The 22,015-nt window shown below is 43.3% G+C and overlaps 1 protein-coding gene, 2 long non-coding RNA genes, 1 other non-coding gene and 1 pseudogene across 5 annotated transcripts in view; 3 read left to right on the forward strand and 2 right to left on the reverse strand.

Annotated features, from left to right (window-relative positions):
- Positions 1-43: 43 nt before the first annotated feature.
- Positions 44-1,868, forward strand: LOC123380798. Of its 2 annotated transcripts, XR_006586989.1 has the most exons (3): positions 49-293; positions 1,569-1,635; positions 1,753-1,868. It is a non-coding gene; the product is annotated as an uncharacterized LOC123380798 (long non-coding RNA). The 2 variants fall into 2 exon arrangements; XR_006586988.1 differs by lacking the exon at positions 1,753-1,868 and having other exon boundaries at positions 44-293.
- On the forward strand, positions 293-1,635 carry LOC101099151 (annotated as a pseudogene).
- Positions 1,869-7,293: 5,425 nt separating the features above from the next.
- On the reverse strand, positions 7,294-7,399 carry LOC111557170. The gene has a single exon (XR_002737029.2). It is a non-coding gene; the product is annotated as a U6 spliceosomal RNA (small nuclear RNA).
- Positions 7,400-9,166: 1,767 nt separating this feature from the next.
- On the forward strand, positions 9,167-19,038 carry LOC123380799. Its single transcript, XR_006586990.1, has 3 exons — positions 9,167-10,590; positions 14,070-14,179; positions 18,016-19,038. It is a non-coding gene; the product is annotated as an uncharacterized LOC123380799 (long non-coding RNA).
- PPA1 (inorganic pyrophosphatase 1) overlaps positions 17,160-22,015 on the reverse strand; it is a 30,887-nt gene continuing 26,031 nt past the window's right edge. Inside the window, exons 9-11 of the mRNA XM_023240515.2 lie at positions 19,425-19,494; positions 18,349-18,391; positions 17,160-17,510 (exon numbers count right to left, since the gene is read on the reverse strand). Of these exons, the coding sequence (XP_023096283.1) occupies positions 17,479-17,510; positions 18,349-18,391; positions 19,425-19,494 (145 nt within the window). The 3' untranslated portion in view covers positions 17,160-17,478. The remainder of the gene's footprint in view (positions 17,511-18,348; positions 18,392-19,424; positions 19,495-22,015) is intronic.

Genomic DNA, 22,015 nt, shown 5'->3' on the forward strand with positions numbered 1-22,015 from the left:
CGCCCCCTCGTAGCGTCACCGCGCTCTGCAACGCCGGGGCCGCCTACCGACCACTCGGGCGGCGGGGGGGCGGGCCTCAGAAGCGCCCAGCGATCCCAGGGGCGGGCCCGGCTTGGCCCCGCCCCCTCCCTTTTGGACGGCTGGACGCGCGAGACGTGGCAGCGCTGGGGCTCCGAGGGCGGGGCGGAGTCTGGAGTCTTCGCGGTGCACTTAGACGCCCCCCGATCGCCGCTTTTAGTCCGACTGCTTTCGCAGGCGCTCGGGCAAAATCGGGAGCGGTGACCGACGGCTAGGTAGGTAGGTTCTCAGAGAGAAGAGTTGCCCGACCGCCCTCGGCTTAGGGTGGATCCCAGGATGCCTTTGCTTTGAGTCGCAGTTCTGTTTTTAGAAGAACGGCGAATACGCATTGAGTGTTTATGTTCCAGGTCGTGCCCTCGTCGTATTTGACCCTGACAGCAGCCCTTATGCAGCAGATACTATTCTTATCCCCGTTTTGCAAACGAGAGAACCGAAGTTCAGTGTAGTCCAGTAACCAGACCCAAGTTCCTACCCTACGGCAGTGGCAGAGCAGCACGTTGGCTCCTACTCTGCCGTCCTTCCCAAACTTTTTCTCATTTAATTCTGAAGCCCTACGGGATTGGTATTGTTATTCCAATTTTACAGACAGAAAAACTAAGTCAACTGACACGATGAATGATGTTTTTGGACAGTAAGACTCAGTACCGCACATAAACCTCTCAATTCTCCTTAAGTAAAATTATAAATTGAACGTAATTCCGATAAAAGTACTAATAGGGTAAATAGGTTATGTGGCTGCAGCAGATCACAAATATTCAAGCTGAAATCTATCAGAAAAACCTAGAAATTGAACTCCTAAGAAAAGGGAAAAGATACAGCCAATGTGCATCTTCCCTTTTGGCTCCGAAGTGTCATACTCTGCAAAGCATGAATAAATCATTTGGAAGCAGTGCTAAAAAAAGAAGAGGGTCCCCCAGGCAACGGCTGTTGAAGCCCTTGTGCCAGCAAAACTTGCCTAGTGAAGCTTTTCATCACAGAAACATGGTACCTTGGCTGGAGTTGGTGGTGACTTTCATTGAGAGATTGGCAAACCATCTTGAAACAATTAGAAATACCCCTCATGCAGAGGCACATCTGGAGAAAATGAACAAGGCTTTAGCAAAGATGGCTCTTTTGATGACTGAGACACAAGACCTGGCAGAGAATGTACTCAAGTGGCAAGAACAGCAAAAGGAAGTTTCCTCTTGTATCCACCCCCAAAATATTAGCTGAAGAAAGTTAGCTTCCGACCCATGATATTATAATGCCTCCTTTACCTTTTACTTCTAAAGTTCATGTCTAAACTATTAAGTCCAAGTGGCTACCATCTGTTTTTGCTTAATTATATGTAATCATGCGAAGTTCATTCAGTCATAACATGGGCATTTCTAAGCTTTGCTGCTAGCAGTCCTGAAATAGTCCTCTTTATATTGAAGGACTAAGATTCTAAGTTTACCAAGTCCAAACTGAATTTGTCTTCATTTTTCATTTATTTTCATTCCACTTTTCAGTAAAGCTTGGGAAGATCAAATAGGACGATTACAATTTATTAACGTGAAGGCATCAGCCATATCTCAGGTAGCAGGCTTGATTATCTCTTTTCTTTTTAATGTTTTGTTTCTGAGTTAGAAGAGTTTTCTCGAACCTGGAAGTACACTGACCGTTCCTGTGGGATTGTCACTAAAATTGTTGCAGAAAAGAACAACACAGCAAACCAGAGTGCTCTCCCTTGAAAGGCCTGCTTACCTTTTTGGTCCTCGGCTGCCATCTGGGAACTTGGATGTCAGCAAGGTTCCCTTCCCTCTCACTGATAAGAGTTGCTCACTGTGACTAAGATGTTTGTTTGGTGTAGTTTGTGCTGAACATCTGTTTTCCTTTTGGGAGTCTAGAATGTTGGTACACGTTAGGAGGAAGGTACCTGTGTGACTGGCCCACAGTAATAACCCTGGGCGCTGCATCTCTCGTGAGCTCTCACGGAAGCCATTTCACACATGTCACAGCTCCATCGCTGGGGAAATTGAGCACATCCTGTGTGACAACACTGGCAGTGGACCCTGGAAGCTAGTGCCTGGTTTCCTCTGGGCTTTGCCCCATGCACCTTTTCCTTGTACTTTGTATGCTGTGCTGTAATAAGCTACAGCCGCGTGTACAACGATATGCCGAGTCCTGTGAATGCCCCCCACACGTCATCAAACCCGGATGGGGGTGTCTTAGGGACCCTGACACACTAAGCAATTCCTGAGGATGTTCACTGGCAGCCTTAGGAATTGGCAAAGAAGAAAGGTGGAGCAGAGAAAAGAAAAGGGCACATTATGCAAAACTCTTAGAGGGTTACCTTACAAAATGCTCAGAATATTTTCCCTATCTGAGATTATTGTGCATATAAAAGGGGATGGTATACAGACACCTACTAATACTAAGCCTCAGGACGTATTAATTTGTACAAGTACTATGATTATCCCTGACTTGTTTTCAGACTTCCGGTTCTCTCTTACTTTGAAACGTGTACGTCGATCTTTGTATTCATCACACTTCTTCACACAAGAAGCCCTCACCACAGTGGACGAGTATAGTTCGTAACGAAGCAGGATTGTTACCAAAAAAATATCCTGCCGAAACAAGCAGGAGAGATGCTTTGAAGCCTACGTTGGTGACTTTTGCAGATGGGGTATAGAGTGGTCATAGTGTCTCAAATGTCGCTCAACGTTGCTGAGCCACTGAAGCAAAACTTTTGCTTGTGTTTCACCAGAAGTCTGTTCGAGCCCAGCCTTGCTTTCAGACATCTAACCCTGCACTTTGTCCTCTTGGTTTTCTGTACTTATATGCCTGGTGGTTTTGTCTTTTGTTTTTGTCTTTTGTCTTTTATGTCTTTGTCAAAGTTAAAAAATAAACCTGCAATTTCTCACTAAAAAAAAAAAAAAAAAGATTGACAAAGTCAACTACAGAAAAATAGAAAAGTTTTATATGGCAAAACAGCACAGACACAAGAACGATGACACCATAAACTCAGCAGATGGCAAGTTGGGGGAAAATATGCATAATTGCATCCCAAGTGAGAGATTAATATGAAAAAGACTAACTGTTGTTAGCAAATAGACAAAGAATAGTACCAGACAATTGGCAGGGAAATATAGATGGGTCTTTAAGGATGATAAATAATGGAGGTATAAGACATATTCTAGCATGTATAGATATGGGAAATAATAGAAGGTAAGACATTTAAAACTCACTGAAATGCTATTTTCACCCATTAGATTGGCAAAAGCGCACCTGTTTACTGGTGGCAAGGCTATTTTAAGACTCGTTGAGGAAGGCCCCACTAAGGCGCCATGGGGACAGAACCTGAGGACATGGCGGGGAGGGTGAAATGTTGCCAGGCTGATAGCAGAGGCCCTGAGGCAGGACCGTGCTCGGAAGGTTCCAGGAACAGCTGGGAGGCCAGTGTAGCGGGGCAAGGTCACAAGGGAAGGAACGGCAGGAGGTGAGGTGAGAGAATGTGTGGGGTAGGTAGTTAAGAGGGTTCTGAGCCTTCATCTTACCTGCAGGCTAACGAGGTAGCCCGGCACATTTTGGGGGTTACTGGCGCAGACACAGGCTTTCATTACCTCCAGCTTAGCAAGTAGTGTGAGCTTCAGGTTTGTGTCTTCTCTACTCGCCCCTGCTAGATCCTTGGGAGTTGATGAGAGAAACAAAGGCAAGAAAAATGCAGTTTAAAGTACATTCCCTTACAGCCTGCAGCCCTTTGGTAGATGTCGGAGACCTGCAGCGTGTAACTTTCGCCCAAACGTTTTTGGCCACCTTCATGCTGTAATGTTTACGCTTCCTTAAAAACTACAAGCATCCTTATCTCGACAATAGCTAAATCTTCGGGGTCCTAGGAGACCCTCTTTCAGCTTCCAGAAATTCCTTGGGACACTTATATTTATATACCTCCCCGCCGTCCACAAACTTGAAAGTATATAATCAGTCGCTCCTCACAACCCCAGTGCAGCCCTTCCTGCCCACGGGGCCTGTCCCCGTGCTTTAATAAAATCACCTTTTTGCACCAAAGACGTCTCAAGGATTCTTTCTTGAGGACGTCTCAAGGATGTCTTTTGTGTGATTTGCTCACGAACCCCACTTCAAATGCCATCAGGGGTGACACGGAGCAGCCCACGTGGATGCCGCCCATATAGGGGGTTTGCATCACAGCTGAGGAACCCAGAGCTTAGAGAACCCAAATCTTGGTGGACGGGCCGAGCACACCCACCTGACCTTTGACCTACAGGGAGGCATTGTTACGCTGGATACTAAATCTGTCTCCTTCGGTGCCTGCCGGCTGGGACTCTGTCTTCCCAGGCTGTTCCTTGTATAAACACCTTTAAGAAGACAGTCGAAACAAAGGCAACAATAACTCGGCCCCAAGAAGGGGAGGATTGTCTCCCAGAAGGGGGCAAATCTTTAGAGCCTTGGAGGCCACGGTGGGGACTTTAGCTTTTATTGTGAGTGATCTGCAGAACCAGTGGAGGGTTTGAACAGAGGAATTGTATGTAATTCTCCCCCACTCTATTCTTACTCCCCAACAGAGGCTCAACAGTAGGTAGACAGGACTCAGAAACTAGAACGGAGATTGAAAAGCATCTGTGTTAGTCATGGTTCGCCAGAGAAACAGGACCAGTAGCATATACGTAGATGCGTATATAAGAGGGGGGTTATTAGAGGAATTGGCTCACGTGGCTACGGAAGCCGCGATGTCCCAGATGTGCCATCTGCAAACTTGAGAAGCCGGTGGTATGATTCCATCCAAGCCCCCAAGCCCCAAGGCCTGAGAATCAGGCAGCTGCTGGTGTGTATGCGCCTAGAACCAGGAGCCCTGATATCTGAGGGTAGGAAAGGTGGATGTCCCAGCTCAAGAAGAGAGAAAGAGAGTTTGCCCTACCTTTGCGTTTGTGACCCATTTGAATCCTCAAGGGATTGATTGCATGATGCCCACCCACATTGGTGAGGGCGGATCTCTTTACTCAAGTCTACTGAATCAAATGCTAATCTTTTCCAGAAATGCTCTCACAGACCCACCCAGAAATATTTTCCTACCTACCGGGGCATCCCTTAGTTGGGTCAAGTTGACATGTAAAATTAACCTTCATGGCATCTGTTGGAACTGTCAACATGCGGGTCATAGGTGAGCCTGATAAACGCAGTTTGGGGGGAGTACCGAGTATGTATGCTGGACTGGAATGACCTAAGGAGAGACTGTGGAGAGGAGGAAATGGGGCAGTGACCCTGGACAACGTCGTTAGAAATGTGGCTGTGAAGGAGAGGAGAACCAAAAGAGGTGAACCAAAAAGTCATCGTTGATGAAAATCAATTGTACCTTCCTGCTCAGTAGCAAAAGCTGGAATACCATCTATGTCAAGACTTAGAAATTCGTTCAACTCTTGAGAAGAATGTAAACATTGCACTTTTTGTCATCTGGAGGATTTCATATAATGTTGATTAGAAAAATTGTCCTGAAAGGCAATCTGTTTTAAAATTTAAAGAGATGAAAGCATTAAATTTTCCGCATGTTTCCCCTTTGACATAATCTGGAGTGCAATCAGGAAAAAAAAAAAAAAACAACCTACTTCTCCTTAAAGTAACTGTACATCTCCTAGTTTACAAAAGAGAGGGAAAGGGCATCTAACGTCAAGTCCTTTCCTGAAATACATTCTTATAAATATCTATATGTCTGGATTCTAGTTTCCTTGCTCATAATAGTTACACAAACATAAGTTTTTCCTTAGATTTCCTCATGGACAGGGAATCCATCCAAAACTGAAAGGGTTTTGGAGTCAGAAAAATCACTAAAAGAAAAGAAAATGATTTTTTCTCTAAACCCCATGTCCTTCTGAATAGTATGTTACTTTCTTCGTCCCCTGTTATACTCCTGTAAGAGTTGAGGAACCTAATAAGCAAAAATGCCCCTTCCTCACTCTTTCCAAGATGACTCAGAAGAAAAAGGCAAATCAGAGCTCCCTGTGTCTTCAGCTCTCTAGGAAACTAGAGCAAGGCATATGCACTGTGACACTCGGGGAGGTTTTCAAGCCATCTTTGTCCCATTTTTATTAGGAAACATGCCTTATCTTTGTACGAGTGATTTTACATAATATCATTTCATTCCAGTCAAATGTAGCAGCCTCAACAAGAAAACAAAAATGGGCAAAGGGCTTGAACAGACATTTCTCTAAAGATCTATAAATGGCCAAAAACATGAAAAGGTGCCCAACGTCATTAACCATCGGATAAATGCAAATCAAACTGACGCAACATACTACCTCGCACCCATTTGGATCGCTAGACCCAAAAAACAAAGAAAAGAAAGAAAGAGGGAAAGAGAGAAAGAAAAGGAAGGGAGAGAGGAAGGAAGGCAGGAAGGCAGGAAGGAAGGAAGGAAGGGAGAAAACAAGAAAATAAGTGTTGGCAAGGATGTGGAGATACTGGAACTCTTGGGCACTATTGGTAGGAATGTACAATGGTGCAGCTGCTGTAGAAAACAGTATGGTGGTTGCTCAACATGTTGAAAATAGATTTACCATCTGACTTAGCAGTTCCACTTCTTCATTATGTATCCCAAAGGATTGAAAACAGGATCTGACAGAGATATTTGTACACCCGTGTTCACAGGAGCATTATTCACAGTATCCAAGAGGTGAAAGTAACCCAGGTGTCCATCACCAGGTAAATGAATAGACAACATGTGATATATACACACAATGGATACTATTCAGCCTTAAAAGGGAAGGAAATCTGACACACGCTACAACATGAATGAACCTTAAGGACATGCTAATGGAAATAAGCCAGTCATGGGGCACCTGGGTGGCTCAGCCAGTTGAGCGTCCAACTCTTGATTTTGGCTCGGGTCATGATCTCGTGGTTCACGAGTTCAAACCCCTCATCGAGCTCTCTACTGTCGGTGCAGAACCTGCTTTAGATCCTCTGTCTCCCCCTCTCTCTTGCCCCTCCCCAGCTGCACACACATTCTCTCTCTCAAAAATAAGTAAAAACATTTTAAAAAATGGTTAATATAAATTCTTAAATGGTAATATATGTGTATTTTATCACAATTTTAAAAAGAATTAAGTTTTATTTATTTAAGCAATCTCTACACCCAGCGTGGGGCTCGAACTCATGATCCGGAGGTCAAGAGTTGCATGATCCTCTGATTGAGCCAGCCAGGTGCCCCTAAAAAAAAATTTTAATGCACATGTTTCACTTGAAACCTCTAGCATTTTCACAAATTTGAGTGTCATACGTGCACAGGGGCCATGCTAATCTTCCCTTACCATTCCAGTTTCAGTATATGTGCTGCCGAAGTCAGCACGGAACCTCCAGTGTTGTCAGCTTTCTGTGCCTGGTCCATTTGAGCATCTCCATTTTCTGCAGGGTTATTCCAATCCTCATCAGCACTGACTTTCCCTTTTTTCTCTTTGGGTCCCTTCACCCCCTTCTTTGCAGGGACCTTTCAAAGTGTAGGCCCTGGCTTCAGAGGGGTAGGTTTAGAGTTGGAGGCATTAGTATGCATTCATATTTGGCTTAATATAGATACAGATGGCTATACACGGAAATATTTATACCTATGTGTATTTATACAGGTTGTTATACCCACATATTTTTCCTTGCCGCGTCCACTGAGAGGACCTAGAAGCAACTCAGTAGCAATGAGCACACCCACCACCCAGGTCTTGGTTTCTAATACCATTCTCCAATGAAAGGAACCAAGGCTCTTTGAGACATGGCTGACTCTAGGGCTAGGGAGGGAATATACAAAAATAAAATTACAAGGCAACCTATGGAATGGGAGAAATATTTGCCAATCATATATCTGATAAGGGGTTACTATCCAAAATTCATAAAGAATTCATACAACTCAATAGCAAAAAACCAACCTGATTAAAAAATGGGCAGAGGGTCTGAACAGACATTTTTTCAAAGCAGGGCATACAGATGGCCCACAGGTATGTGACATCACTAGTCATCAAGGAAATGCAGCTCAAAACCACAATGAGATATTGCCTCACACCTGTTTCAGAATGGCCATTCTCAAAAAGACAAGAGATAGCAAGTGTTGGTGAGGATGTGGAGAAAAGGGGCCCCTTGTGCACTGTTGGTGGGAATCTTAATTGGTGCAGCCACTGTGGAAACCAGTGTGGAGTTTCCTCAAAAAATGAAAAGAAATCGAACTACCGTATGATCCAGCTCTTACATTTCTGGGTATATATCCAAAGACAATGAAAACAGGAGCTCAAAGAGATACCTGCACTCCCATGTCCATTGCAGCCCTGGTCACGATAGCCAAGGCACAGAAACCGTCTACATGCCCATTGATGATTGAATGGATAAAGACGACATGGTACGTATACACGATGGAACATTATTCAGCCATGAGAAAGAAACCCTGCCATTCGTGACAACACGGACGAGCCTGCAGACATTATGCTAAGTGGAATAAGCCAGAAAAAGAAGTCAGTACTCTAGGATAGCGCTCACACACGGAATCCAGAAAAAGCCAAACTCATAGAAACAGAGTGGAGTGGCGGTTGAGTAGGGTGATCTGTGTTACATACTCAACAGTCGCCAAGAGAGCAGATCTTAAATATTCTCACTACGAAAAAGAAATGGTGAACGACCTGAGGCGCCATGATGGAGGGGTTGGCTGACACTGTGGTTTTAGTCATTTTACACCGCGTGAGCGTATCTCATCAATATGTCGTACACCTCGATTTTTCTTTAAGCTTTTAAAAATTTCTGTAAGGCATCTCTACACCCAGCGTGGGGCTAAAACTCACAATTCGGAGATCAAGAGCTGGATGCTCTTCTGACTGAGCCAGCCAGGAGCCCCGACGACGAGTTGTGCACCTTGCAACTTACGCTGTTGTCTGACAGTGTCCTCTCCACCAAACTAGGAAAAGAAAAAGATTGACAGAGAGGGGGAGGGGAGAGCCTGGCTGGTGCAGAGGAATCTGCAACTCTTGATCTCGGGGCCGCAAGTTTGAGCCCCAAGTGGGGTGTAGAGATTACTTAAATAAATAAAACTTAAAAAAAAAAGAGTGAGCGCGATAGAGTAAGAGAGAGAGGAAGGGAGAAACATGTGATGGTATTTATGCATTTACACTAAATGATTACTATTTATAGGGCTGTATCAAAAGACCACGTTTTGAAAATGAGTTCTGGAGTCAGACCACATGGGTTTGAATCCCAGTTCTTCCACTTACACTCTCACTTTGGGTAACTTATTTAATCTTAATGTGCCTCAAATGGATGATACAAGCATCTACCTCCACATAGTGTCTCTGGTGGTTAGCTCCGTTCCTGGCACCTAGGCGGTGTCCGATGAAATTTGTTCAATAACTGACAGAGTGAATGAAGTAATGATTTTTATGGAGATTAAATAAGGTCATATAACTTTAGTTTGCTGGCATGGTGCAAACATTCAATAAAGGTTGAGTGTTACCATCGACATCCTCTCTAGCCTTGGGAATACTTCCCTAGCGTGGGCTGTTCCCTGTGTCTGGAACACCCTTCCATCTCTTCTGCACCTTGTTTCTCAAGACTCCGGTCAGGCAAAACCCCGCAGTCAGTCTTTCCCGGGTGGCCCCTTCCCAAATTGTCCCCCTGCTTCTTTTCTCCACTTATAGCACCTCTGATGTTGGGTCTCCAATGATTTTTGTTTCTTTCATGATGGCCTTATTGAGATGTAATTCACGTATCATACAAGTGACCCATTTACAGGGTACAATTCGGTGATTTTCAGTATGTTCACGGAACTGGGCAGTCATCACCTCAATTTTCGCCATTCCCTAAAGAAACCCCATACCCATTAGCCCCGCTCCCCCTCACTCCAGCCGCTGGCAAGCACTAATGTACTTTCTGTCCTGATGGATCTTCCCATTCTAGACTTTCATGTAAATGGAGTCGTGCGAGATATATGGCTTTTTGTGTCTGGCTGCTTTCACTCAGCGTAATGTTTTCTCGGTTCATCCAGGTTGTAGCACGTGCCAGTATTTCATCCCTTTTCACGGCTGAAAAATACCTACTTCATGGTCATACCACTTATCCACTCAGCAGTCGATGGACATTTGGGATATTTACACTTGTTGGCTATTCTAAACAATGCTGCTAAGAACATCTGTACGAATTGTTGTGTGGACACATTTCTCTTGGTACATACCTAGGGGTAGATTGCTGTGTGATCTGGTAACACTATGTTCAACTTTTTCAACACTATGTTCGAACCGCCTGTTTTCCAAGGCGGCTGCACCATTTTGCATTCCCACCAGCAGTGTATGGGGGGGGTCCAGTTTCTCTACATGTACAATCATTTTTCAGTGTACCTCCATGCCAGTGAACTTCTTGAAGGCAAAGAGGGTGAGACTGCGGTTTTCTGTCCCTCCAGCTCTTAGCCCAGCGCGAGTCACCGAGAGAAACTTTTCTTTCCCCAGCTCAACCCTGCTCCACTGGACTACATCAGAGTCATGGAGACATGATATCTTCCGTGTTAAAATATATGTTCAGGTAGGAGTCCACTCTGTTATTATACAAAATGAGGAAAATGAGGCCCAGAGAAGTCAAAAGATCTGCCTGATGTCACACAGAGCCGGAGCTAGAACTCGAGGCTCACGACTGGAAGCACAGAGCTCTTTGCCTGCAGTGCTCTGCAAAGTGCCTCTGAATTTATTCCAAGACCAGAGGAGAATAAACTTTGACTCCAGGGATCTGGTGGCATAGCCCTAGATAGCAAAGCCACAGGTAGCACCTTGCCCTGAGATAGCATGTTTCTCTTCAAAATCCGTGGGAAGCCAGCATTCAAAACCACAGCATGTCTGGTGTGTGTGTGTGTCTTTTAACCTATGAATAACCTTGTGATTATTCACCCTCCAGTAATATAGAAGCTGCAGGTCTTTGCACGGTTCTATGCAGTGGCTCTAGGACCCCTGGGCACAGGCTGCGTCCCCATGGGGTGCTGGAGCCCTCACGTGGGTATATTTTAACGAGCTGAGAGGAGAGATGCGAGGGAGGACAGGGATGCTAGGGAAGTAGACTTGACTCAGGTGTGCAACAGCATCACCATCTGCCTCCCAGGGAAGGAGCAGACGGACAGGTTAGGGGAGGATGGCCCCAGGCGCATGGGTGCAGCAGCGAGGAGTCACATGTCACACTGGAACACCCATACTACAGCTCTAAGGTGGGGGCGTGGGTGTCAGCTCTGGAAGAGGCCTTCAAGGGGACCCGGGTCAAACCTCATTTCCCAAGAGTGGAAGCCGTGTGCTGTGTGTTGAAGGTAACCCAGCCAGTTAGTGTCTTGGGACCACCTGACCAACTGCAGCCAGTATCATGTAGCTTTGCCAGGTGACAAAGGAGACCGGCCCCTCACTGCGGGGAGGGCCATGGGGCTGGGATGATGTGACATTCCCTGCCCTTCACCAAGGGCCTGGCCCCAGGCGCTCAGAGACCACAGTCCCTTGGCCTCCTTGGTTCCGTGTTGCAAGTGAATTAAACAAGATGGAAGTACGTAAAGCATATAGCACAGGGCCTGACATTTAGTAAGTACTCACAAGTGGGAGGTTTTTTATTTATGATTTTTTTTTACGTAGTCTCTACAGCCAACATGGGGTGTGAACTCACAACCCCGAGATCAAGGGTCGTATGCTCTAATTGGGCCAGCCAGGGGCCGCACAAATGGAAGCTATTTTTGTTGTTGCTGTTGCTGCTGCTGTGGTAGATGTTTGCTGGTTATCTCATGCTGATTATATTACAACCCACTGAGAAATCTTTCACCGATTTATGAGATTCGTGACTAGAGCAGTGGTTTCAAACATCAAGGTATGTTAGAATCACCTGGGGGAGCTGGTTCAAAATTAGATTTCAGGGTCTAGCACCTCCTGGGTCTAATTCAGTAGGATACACACACACACACACACACACACACACACACACATATATAGAGACTATAGACTGTATACAGAACATATAGATAGAATATATATAGTACATATAGAATATCTAGCATACATATATATTAAGTATATGTAATATGTATATTATGTTATACATATTATATATATGTATACATATATATTATACATATTACATTATACATATATATTATATATTGTATTTACTTCTTTATTTTTTATAAATATCGCAGGTGATTCAGTGCTGGTGGTGCAAGGGTCACCTGCACCCGGCTGCCTGGAGCCGGGAGCCCTCTGCCCCTAGCTGCGCTGAGCACTGTCCATTGGTGTTCTGCTTCATTTGATTTTCTTAAAAAAAAAAAAAATTAAAATAAGTTACACATGCTTTTAGGAAAACCATCCAGAGAGCACAGAATCTTATGAAGTGGAAGGAAACTCCCTGGACCCCACTGCTTCCGTGCTTATGTCTGCGTTCCCACCCCAAGATAATCATGGTTAACCGTGGCTTGTTTCCAGAAATGGTCTCTGTCCGTACGAGCATATCCACTAATGTATAACTTTTCCCCCGTGCTCACTTGGTCAAAAACACGAAGGGGACCAGAGGATTGAGCAAGGATTGGCAAATGTTTTCAGTCACGTGTTGAATAGGAAATATTTTTGGCTTTGAAGGCCATACGGTCTCTGTCCCAACTACTAAACTCTCCATTGTAGCTTGAAAGCAATTTGTAAATGAATGGGTGTGGCTGTGTTCCAAAGCGATTTTAGTTACCGGACAGGTGGCAGGCTGGATTTGGCCCACAGGCCACAGTTAGCTGCTAGAGTACAATTTTGTCTTTTCACTTATGTATTTTGAACATCTTTTCCATATCAGCCCATGCAGCGACTTTATTCTTGAACCGCTACATGGTACTGATAATATACTTAGCCACTTCTCAACTGGACAGTTAGACATTTTTCCAGGTTTTGCCGTACTAAACAAAGCTGCCATACGCTGTGCGCCCGGTTGACTACTCTCAGTCAACTGGAATGAATTCTCTGAGCAGAATTGCTGACTCCAAGGGTAAGAAGGAGTTTAAACTTTTGATAGAGATGGCCAGACTGCTCTTAGGCTGCTTCTTAAATTCAGATTGCCACATAACCTTGTGATTTTCATTGTGTAATCTTCCTGCTGATGACTATTTTCTCGTTAATTTGAAGTTTTTGTAATAACTACGGGAAAGATTCCACCACAACAGAGGGGACAATGAACTATGTGGTAACGAACTCTAGTTTATAATTGTTTAATAAATACTTGCCCGCCATGAAGCAATTTGCACTGCATTCTTGTCCACGTAAAAAGCAAATTCCCTTCTGCCCAGAAAGCAGTAGCCCGGGGCAGCTCTTTATACACGTAAAGAACATTCTGTGCAAAAGCACAACTGAAGCCCTTGCAGAGCAAATATGCTGATCAGATGGGACATAATTGCCTTTACAGCTGCAGCATATGCAGGCCAGGGCTCGGCAATGGTGCAAGTGAATTTTGAATTTCCAATTGGAGCGCTCAGTCAGACCCTTTACACAACCAGGCCAATGTTGCAGAGTCCCTTATCTGAAAAAAATGCAGTGATCCCACTCAGTGTTGTTGAGATTACAATTATGAACAACCAGCCTCCATTGAGCACCTGCTCTGAGCCCGGCACTGGGGAAGTCCTTCACCTCCATTCCTCCCACCCTGTGATGATGATTCAATGACCATCTTACAGATGGAAAAACTAAAGCTCAGATAGGCCAAGTAACTTAACCATGGTAATAATATAGTCAGGCTTGACTTCCAAGTCCTTGGGGGAAAAAAAGTCATTTGCTGCATTAAAAACTGGCAAAAACCTTCGTGACTGATTCCTAACTATCAGGCCAATTTTTATGAAGTCCCCCACGTTGTATAATCTTTCGTTACAAAACATATTTCTCATCCTGACAAATAAATCACTTCAGCAGTCGTGTATGACCATGACTGAGGCAACATTTAAAAACAGACTTACAAAAGGAGTATGAGAAATATTGCTAAAATCTGAATGCTGGCATTTCCGATTCTGGGTCCAGGCAAGATGGCATAGCCCCGTTTTTCCTTGCTCCTCACGGCGACACACAACTACAGACCGTGGAAATGGCAAAAGAGACAACCAAAGGAAAACCCCGGAAGGTGGTAAAAGGTGAGCTGGTTTGGGACCAGGACCAGAGAACAGCACAGTGGCAGGGCACGTGCGTCCTACCACCCAAGGGAGAGTCCTTCCCCAACCCTTAACCTAGCAATAGAAGGCAGCCCAGATAGACTCATTCCTCCCTCTTAGAGAATGGGTGTCTCGCTGGTGGGTGTGACACTACCTGGCAAGGGGGATGGCTGGGAGTCCAGCCAGGAATAAGCCACCAGGGACGTATTCCTTTCCCTACAGACTCTCCACCAAGTCTCCTCGGTGGGTGGGCAGGCTGAGCCTGAGGGAGAAATCCAGCTATTGCAGGTGGACGAGTCCAGGAAGCCTCTTTATCCCTGCAGCCTAAGTAAGACTCTCCTCCTCGACCCAGAGACACTGGCCTAGTCCCTGGCTAGATGGAGGGGATCAGTTTGGGGACCCACACATGCTTCCCCCACCAAGAGATACCCACCAGCCCCTTGGGGCGGCACCTGCAGGTACCAACAGAAGCTCCAAGGGCACCAGATAAAACCAGGCAGACCAAAGTACACTGCAAAGCTGCTGTAAATTAAAGTGCCTTTGAAACCGCAGTCCCCAAAGTAGGCCGAGCCCCATGTGCTAGCCCTAAGTGGGGTGACACCTGCTAAGACATGAGATTTAAATAGGGCCATCACAGATGAAATGTCTAGGATACTACTAACAATTACCCATCATACCGTGAACCAAGGAAATCGCAACTGAATGAAAAAAGACAATGGATGCCAACACTGAGATGAATCGTGACGAGGATTTTAAAGCAGCCATCTTAAGACTGCCATTAGACTGTCCATTGGAAATTCCCTTGAAATAGGTTAAAAAATAGAGAATCTCAACAAAGAAATGTAAGTTATAAAAAAGAACTGAATAAAAACCATAGAACTAAAAATACAGTTAACTTCATAGTTCCATTATAATGGCACACTTGCTCAGTGGTTCACTGTCAGAGTGGAGATGACGGAGGACAGGCTCCATGAACTTGGGGACAGAACAACACAGCTCACCCACTGTGAAAACGAAAATAGGCTGGGAAAAGAGAGCTACGGGCCTGGGGACAGTAACCAAAGATCCAACCCTCGTATCATCAGATCGAAAGGAGAGGGGGGTTAGGCCTAAAAGCGTATTTGAAGAAATATGGCCGAAAAATTCCCACATCTGGTGAAAGACACAAACTTACAGACCCAAGCTGAGCAAACCCCAAACAGGATACGATGCAAACATAGCAGTAACTATCTTTTTTTTTATTTTTATTTTTTTAAATGTTTATTTTTGAGACAGAGAGAGACAGAGCATGAACGGGGGAGGGTCAGAGAGAGGGAGACACAGAATCCGAAACAGGCTCCAGGCTCTGAGCTGTCAGCACAGAGCCCGACGTGGGGCTCGAACTCACGGACCGCGAGATTATTACCTGAGCCAAAGTCGGCTGCTTAACCGACTGAGCCACCCAGGCGCCCCAGCAGTAACTATCTTAAATGTGAAATAGTGGAGCCACTCTGGAAAACAATTTGGCAGCTTCTTACTATTAAACTAAATGTGCATCTATTGAGCTGCCTGAGTGGCTCAGTCGGTTGAGCATCTGACTCTTGATTTCAGCTCAGGTCAGGATCTCACGGTTTGTGGGGTCAAGCCCGAGTCGGGCTTCCAGCTGACATCGAGGAGCCTGCTCGGGATTTTCTCTGTCTCCCTCTGCCCCCTCCTCCGTGCTCTCTCAAAATAAATAAATAAACATTAAAAAAAAACTAAACATGCATCTATCATTTGACCTAGCAGTTACAATGGAAGGTGATACTGACACACAAATGTGTATGGGAATGTTCACGGCCGCTTTATTTCTAACAGCCAAAAACTGCAGTCAGCCTGGAAGTCCTTCAACAGGCAAAACAAAGTTTGGTCTGCAACAATAAAAAGGGATGAATAAAAAAGAATGAATTATCGAAAACATGCAACAACCTAGAAGAACCTCCAGGGAATTACGCTGAGTGAAAAAAGCCAAACCCCAGGTTACCCACTATATGGTACCATTTATAGAACATTCTTGAAGTGACAAAATTGTAGAAATAGAGGACAAATTGGCAGTTGCTGATTTGGAGATTAAGGATGGGGGGGTGGAAAGACCATGAAAGAGGAAAGCGTGGTTATAAAAGGGCGACAGGAGGTCGTGTTGCCAAAACTTGAGGATCTTGTAGGGTACAGGAACCTTCCTAGGTGACTCAGTTGTACACAACAATACACACCACGAACGAGTATAGGTAAAACTGGAAAATCTGAATAAGATCAGTATTCTGTCTCAAAGCCATTGTCCTGATTGTGACATTATACTATCGCTTTGCAAAATCGTACCTTTGGAGGAAACGGGGAAAGGTGGAGAGAGAAATTCTCTGTATTATCTCTTACAACTAACTGGATGTGAATCTACATTGATCTCAATGAAAAATTTCAGTTTAAAAAATCCACTTAATACATGCCATTACACAAGTAACATCTTATTTACAAATGAGGGAACTGAAGTTGGGTGGTTGGTAACTGACCTAAGGTTACAGAGTTAAAGTCGATAGGCTAGGATTGAAAATTCAGGTCTGTACAGCTTCAAAACACATGACCTTAATCACAGAGCTACCTGGGCTAATAACTCAGAATATAATGTAAATAACTCAAGAGTCCAATTAGTTGATTAGAGAAATTAAAAAAGTAACTATATCATTTCAAAAGCTGAGCAAGGTTTTGCTTTCTGCTAATATAAAAACTTCTGCTTTACAATGGGATGCTAGGAATTAGGTAAGAACCTAGTATCGAGACTACTGTAAACACAAGGCGTTTCATTCTCAGGTTCCTAAAAATCAAGCCAATTTTAGCCTAATAATTACAAAATTGAATTATAAGATCACGGATAGAAAACAAACGCCAAACGGCAACCCACGCCTCCTTGGTAACATCACGCTTCAGATTAAAGTAAAAATATTATAAATGAAGTTTCAGCAAAATAATTTTATTTCCTAACACATGGTAAACATATACATCCAATATGTAGTTATCTTGCATGTTTATTCACAAATGACTTCCAAATTACAACTGCTTTGACAGTGAAACATGTACTAGTAGTTATCTTAGTTGAGATACGAAAAATGCTTTTAGATGGATAACATTCTGAATATTGGTCACAGCAGAATTTGCTTTAGTTAGATGAGGTCTATGAATTTAAAGCTTTGAAAAGCTACTACTTTTGCATCTAATACTCCAGATGACTAGGACGCAGCAATATCAGCTTGTATTCCACAGAATTTTCCTTAGTTTTTCTGGTGATGGAACCACTTATCCACTGTTTTCGGAGAAAAGAAAACCAAATTAGAATCTCTATTAAGAACCAAAACATACCCGGGGCACCTGGGCGGCTCAGTCGGTTAAGCGTCCGACTTTGGCTCTGGTCATGATCTCACTGCTCGTGGGTTCGGGCCCCACATCAGGCTCTGTGCTGACAGCTCAGAGCCTGGAGCCTGCTTCAGATTCTGTATCTCCCCCTCTCTCTGCCCCTCCCATGTTCATGCTCTGTCTCTGTCCCTCAATAATGAATAAATGTTCAAAAAAAATTTTTTTTCTTAAATAAATAAGAAGGATCAAAACATACCCAACATATATCCTACCATGGGTTGCCTTAAAAAAAACTTAGACGTGACATTTCACAATGTGACATTACATGTGACATTTACAAGCAAAAACAGGTGACTAATCACAGTGTTTTCTTTTGGGCTTCTTTACTCTTGATACTAATCAATACACACGTAATTCTCACCAGAAGAACCTTATAGAGAATTCTAAATCTACAGGGGGAGAGACCTGTTTTCTGGGTGAAGCAGCCTGTGGCCAGATTGGGATCCAGAGCCCCACCTGCTCCAACATCTACAAGGCATCTACCCAGCACCCAGAGGAGAAGACTGGGTGGTGCTTGGGAAACTGCCATGATGGGGGCTGGGGGGAAGGAGAGCCCGTGCAGCTATCTTTCTTCCCACAGACATTATGGGACTCTAGAAATGTCTCTTCTCCCCTTCCTGCTCTTTCTCCGTAGATGTGGTATGTAAGATGTATCTGTAGATACAGATATAATTTTCCCACACATACGTACAATATTTAGTGTAGTTTTACTAGAATGGAGATCTTACCATCTGTTGGTATTGTGCAGGCAGATTCACATGGTGGTGGTAACTAAAATAAAATATGAAAATGTATTAGTCTAATGCCAGAAAAAAAATAAGCTAAAAAAGCATACCAACACATATATTAAATAGAATCTGAACAGAAGAGGACTTCCCCAATTTTTAAATCCTAAAAATAATTTATAATATATAGAAACAAGGCAATGTTTGCTCTCCTGCCAAGAAACAAATTCAGGCCTCTTAGCTTTTGAAGGCACAAAGGAGAATAAACAAAAGGAAATGCATCTTGAGATAACTGATTTATGCATTTGCAATGATTATATACACACACACACACACACACACACACACACACACACACACACACACAAAGTAGGCAGAGCGTTCTCACTGAAAAGTTATGATTGTTAGCCAATGGTTTTTCCCTTCTAATTTTTCCTATTCACCTCAACGTTGTCAGGATTCATATATAAAGACAAACCTAAATATACTGGCTTCGTTGTTAAATTATTCTTTTTCCTTGTACTATACCCCACTTACAAGGCTACTAGTAAGAAGTCAGACTTCATGTTTTCTGTTTGTTTTCCTTATTTAATGTAGTTAATAAGATTAATTTAGGATTATCTAGTTCAGTCTTTTGGTTAATCCAAATAATTGAAAATAATACAAAGTCAAAATTGTAAGATTATGAACCACTCCCGCACGGTGCCTGAAACTTGACCACTTTCTTAGTCCCTTCTATAAAAAGTCAAGTAAGTTCCCATTAATTCTTTTGTGAAAAATGGCCTGTGATAGGTACGCAGGTACTTGGGTTAGTCGGTATATTCTGGAATCATTTTGATTGTTACAAATTATACTGTTTTCTCATCCGCCCTGTTAGTGTTGACTAGCATCCTTCTTAGCTTCTTCCTTCAGTCAGAGGTCTACTTGTGTGCGCTCATCGTTTGCAATTTCAAGACCTCACACGGTAATATGCATGAGGAGGAACTCTGATATTTGTTGAAAGAAGTACTTTCCCTCCCCATTAGCATAGTTTTTCTTAGCCACCAGGAACGGTCTTTTTCAAGGAAAATTTTACATACAGCATCCACAATAGCTTTGGCAGCATCAGGATCACACTTGAAGGGGCTCTCAGGCACCGTAGTATTCATGCTGTGAAAGAAAACAAAAGTAGTCATGAGTCATAGTAACGAAACCTGTCTATTAAGAGTTAAAAAACAACAGGTTGAGATGGGAAGCCAGATGAGATTCAAGTTTGGTTTCCCTGAATCAAGTTTACTCAAGTTGTAGGATAGAAAATCAATATATACAGAAATCTGTTACATTTTCTATTCACTAATAACAGACCATCGAAAGAGAAATTAAGAAAATAGTAACATTTGGGGCACCAGGGTGGCTCAGTAGGTTAAGATTCCGACTTCAGCTCAGGTCATGATCTCACGGTTCATGGGTTCAAGCCCCATGCTGGGCTCTGTGCTGACAGCTTAGAGCCTGGAGCCTGCTTCAGATTCTGTATCTCCCTCTCTCTCAAGAATAAACATTACCAAAACAATTTTTTAGAAAAGAAAGAAAATAATAATATTTACAGTTGCATCAAAAAGAATAAAATACCCAGGAATAAATTTCTTTTAAGTAATCTCTGTGTATGCTCTGAGTAATCTCTATGTGGGGCTTGAACTCACGACCCCGAGATCAAGAGATGCATGCTTCACCAACTGAGCTAGCTGGGCACCCCAATTTAACCAAGGAGGTGGGAGATCTGTACACTGAAAACTGTAAGACATTAATAAAAAGAAATTAAAGAAGACACAAATAAATGGAAAGATACTCCATGCTCGTGGACTGGAAGAATATGGTCAAAATGTTCATACTATCAAAAGCAATCTAGGGGCGCCTGGGTGGCGCAGTTGGTTAAGCGTCCGACTTCAGCCAGGTCACGATCTTGCAGTCCGTGAGTTCGAGCCCCGCGTCAGGCTCTGGGCTGATGGCTCAGAGCCTGGAGCCTGTTTCCGATTCTGTGTCTCCCTCTCTCTCTGCCCCTCCCCCATTCATGCTCTGTCTCTCTCTGTCCCAAAAAACTAAATAAACGTTGAAAAAAAAAAAAATTAAAAAAAAAAAAAAAAGCAATCTACAGATTCAGTGCAATCCCTATCAAAATTCAATGGCATTTTTCAAACAGGACAAACAATCCTAAAATTTGTGTGGAGCCACAAAAGACCCTGAGTAGCCCAAAACAATTTTGAGAAATAAGAGCAAAGCTGGAGGCATCACATTCCCTGATTTCACACTACCTTACAAAGTTACGTTAACCAGAACAGTATGGTACTAGCATAAAAACAGACACAGGGATCAATGGAATGGAATAGACAGCCAGGAATAAAACCCATTCATATAAAGTCAGTTAGTTTACGGTAAAGGAGCCAAGATATACAATGAGAAAAGGACAGTCTCTTCAATGAATGGTGTTGGAAAAACTGGACAGGCACAAGCAAAGAATGAAACTGGACCACTATCTTACATTATACACAAATATTAACCCAAAATAGGTTAAAGACTTGAATGTAAGACCTGAAACCATTAAACTCCTACAGGAAAACACAGGCAGTAAGCTCCCTGACATCACTTTTGGGGATCAATTTTTGGATTTATCCAAAAAGCACAGGCAAACAAAAGCAAAAAATAAATAAGTGAGACAACATCAAACTAAAAAGCTTCTACACAGCAAAGGGAACCATCAACAAAATGAAAAGGCAACCTACTAAATGGGAGAAAATATTTGCAAATCATGTATCTGATAGGGGGTTAAGATCCAAAATACATATATAAAGAACTCATACAGCTTGACAGCAAACAATCAATCTGATTAAAAAATGGGTAAGAGCATCAGACAGAAAATTTTTCAAAGACACACAATACAGTTGGTCAACAGGTACATAAAAACATGCTCAATAACACTCACCGTCAGGGAAATGCAAATCAAAACCACTGTGAATCACACCCATTAGAATGGCTATTATCAACAAGCCATATCAACAAGGTAAGAAATAATAAGTGTTAGTAGGATGTAGAAGAAAAATGAAGCCCTTGTGCACTGCTGGTGGAAATGCAAATTGATGCAGTCACTATGGAAAACAGTATGAAGTGTCCTCAAAAAATTAAAAATAGAATTACCACTTGATCCAGCAATTCGACTTCTGTGTATTTATCTGAAGAATACAAAAACACTAAATGGGAAACGTGTTATGTACCCTCATGTTCACTGCAGCTTGATTTACAACAACCAAGACATGGAAAAAACCTAAAGGTCCGCCAGTGAATGAATGGATAAAGAAAATGTAGTGTGTACACACACACACACACACACACACACACACACACACACACACACACACTCACTCTCAGGAATATTATTCAGCCATAAAAAAGAATGAGACCTTGCCATTTGTGACAACATTATGCTAACTGAAATAAGTCACAAAGGAAAAGGTAAACACCATGTAATCTCACTTATATGTGGGATCTAAAAACACAAAAAACAAAACCACGCTCATGGACATAGAGAACATACTGGGGGTTAACTGAGGCAGAAGGGAGGGTGGGTGAAATGGGTAAAGGGGGTCAAAGGTACCAATTATCAGTTATGAATAAGCCATGGCTCGAACTCACTTGTGTG

This window comes from Felis catus, chromosome D2 (genome assembly GCF_018350175.1).
Source record: "Felis catus isolate Fca126 chromosome D2, F.catus_Fca126_mat1.0, whole genome shotgun sequence".
Taxonomy (NCBI): domain Eukaryota; kingdom Metazoa; phylum Chordata; class Mammalia; order Carnivora; family Felidae; genus Felis; species Felis catus.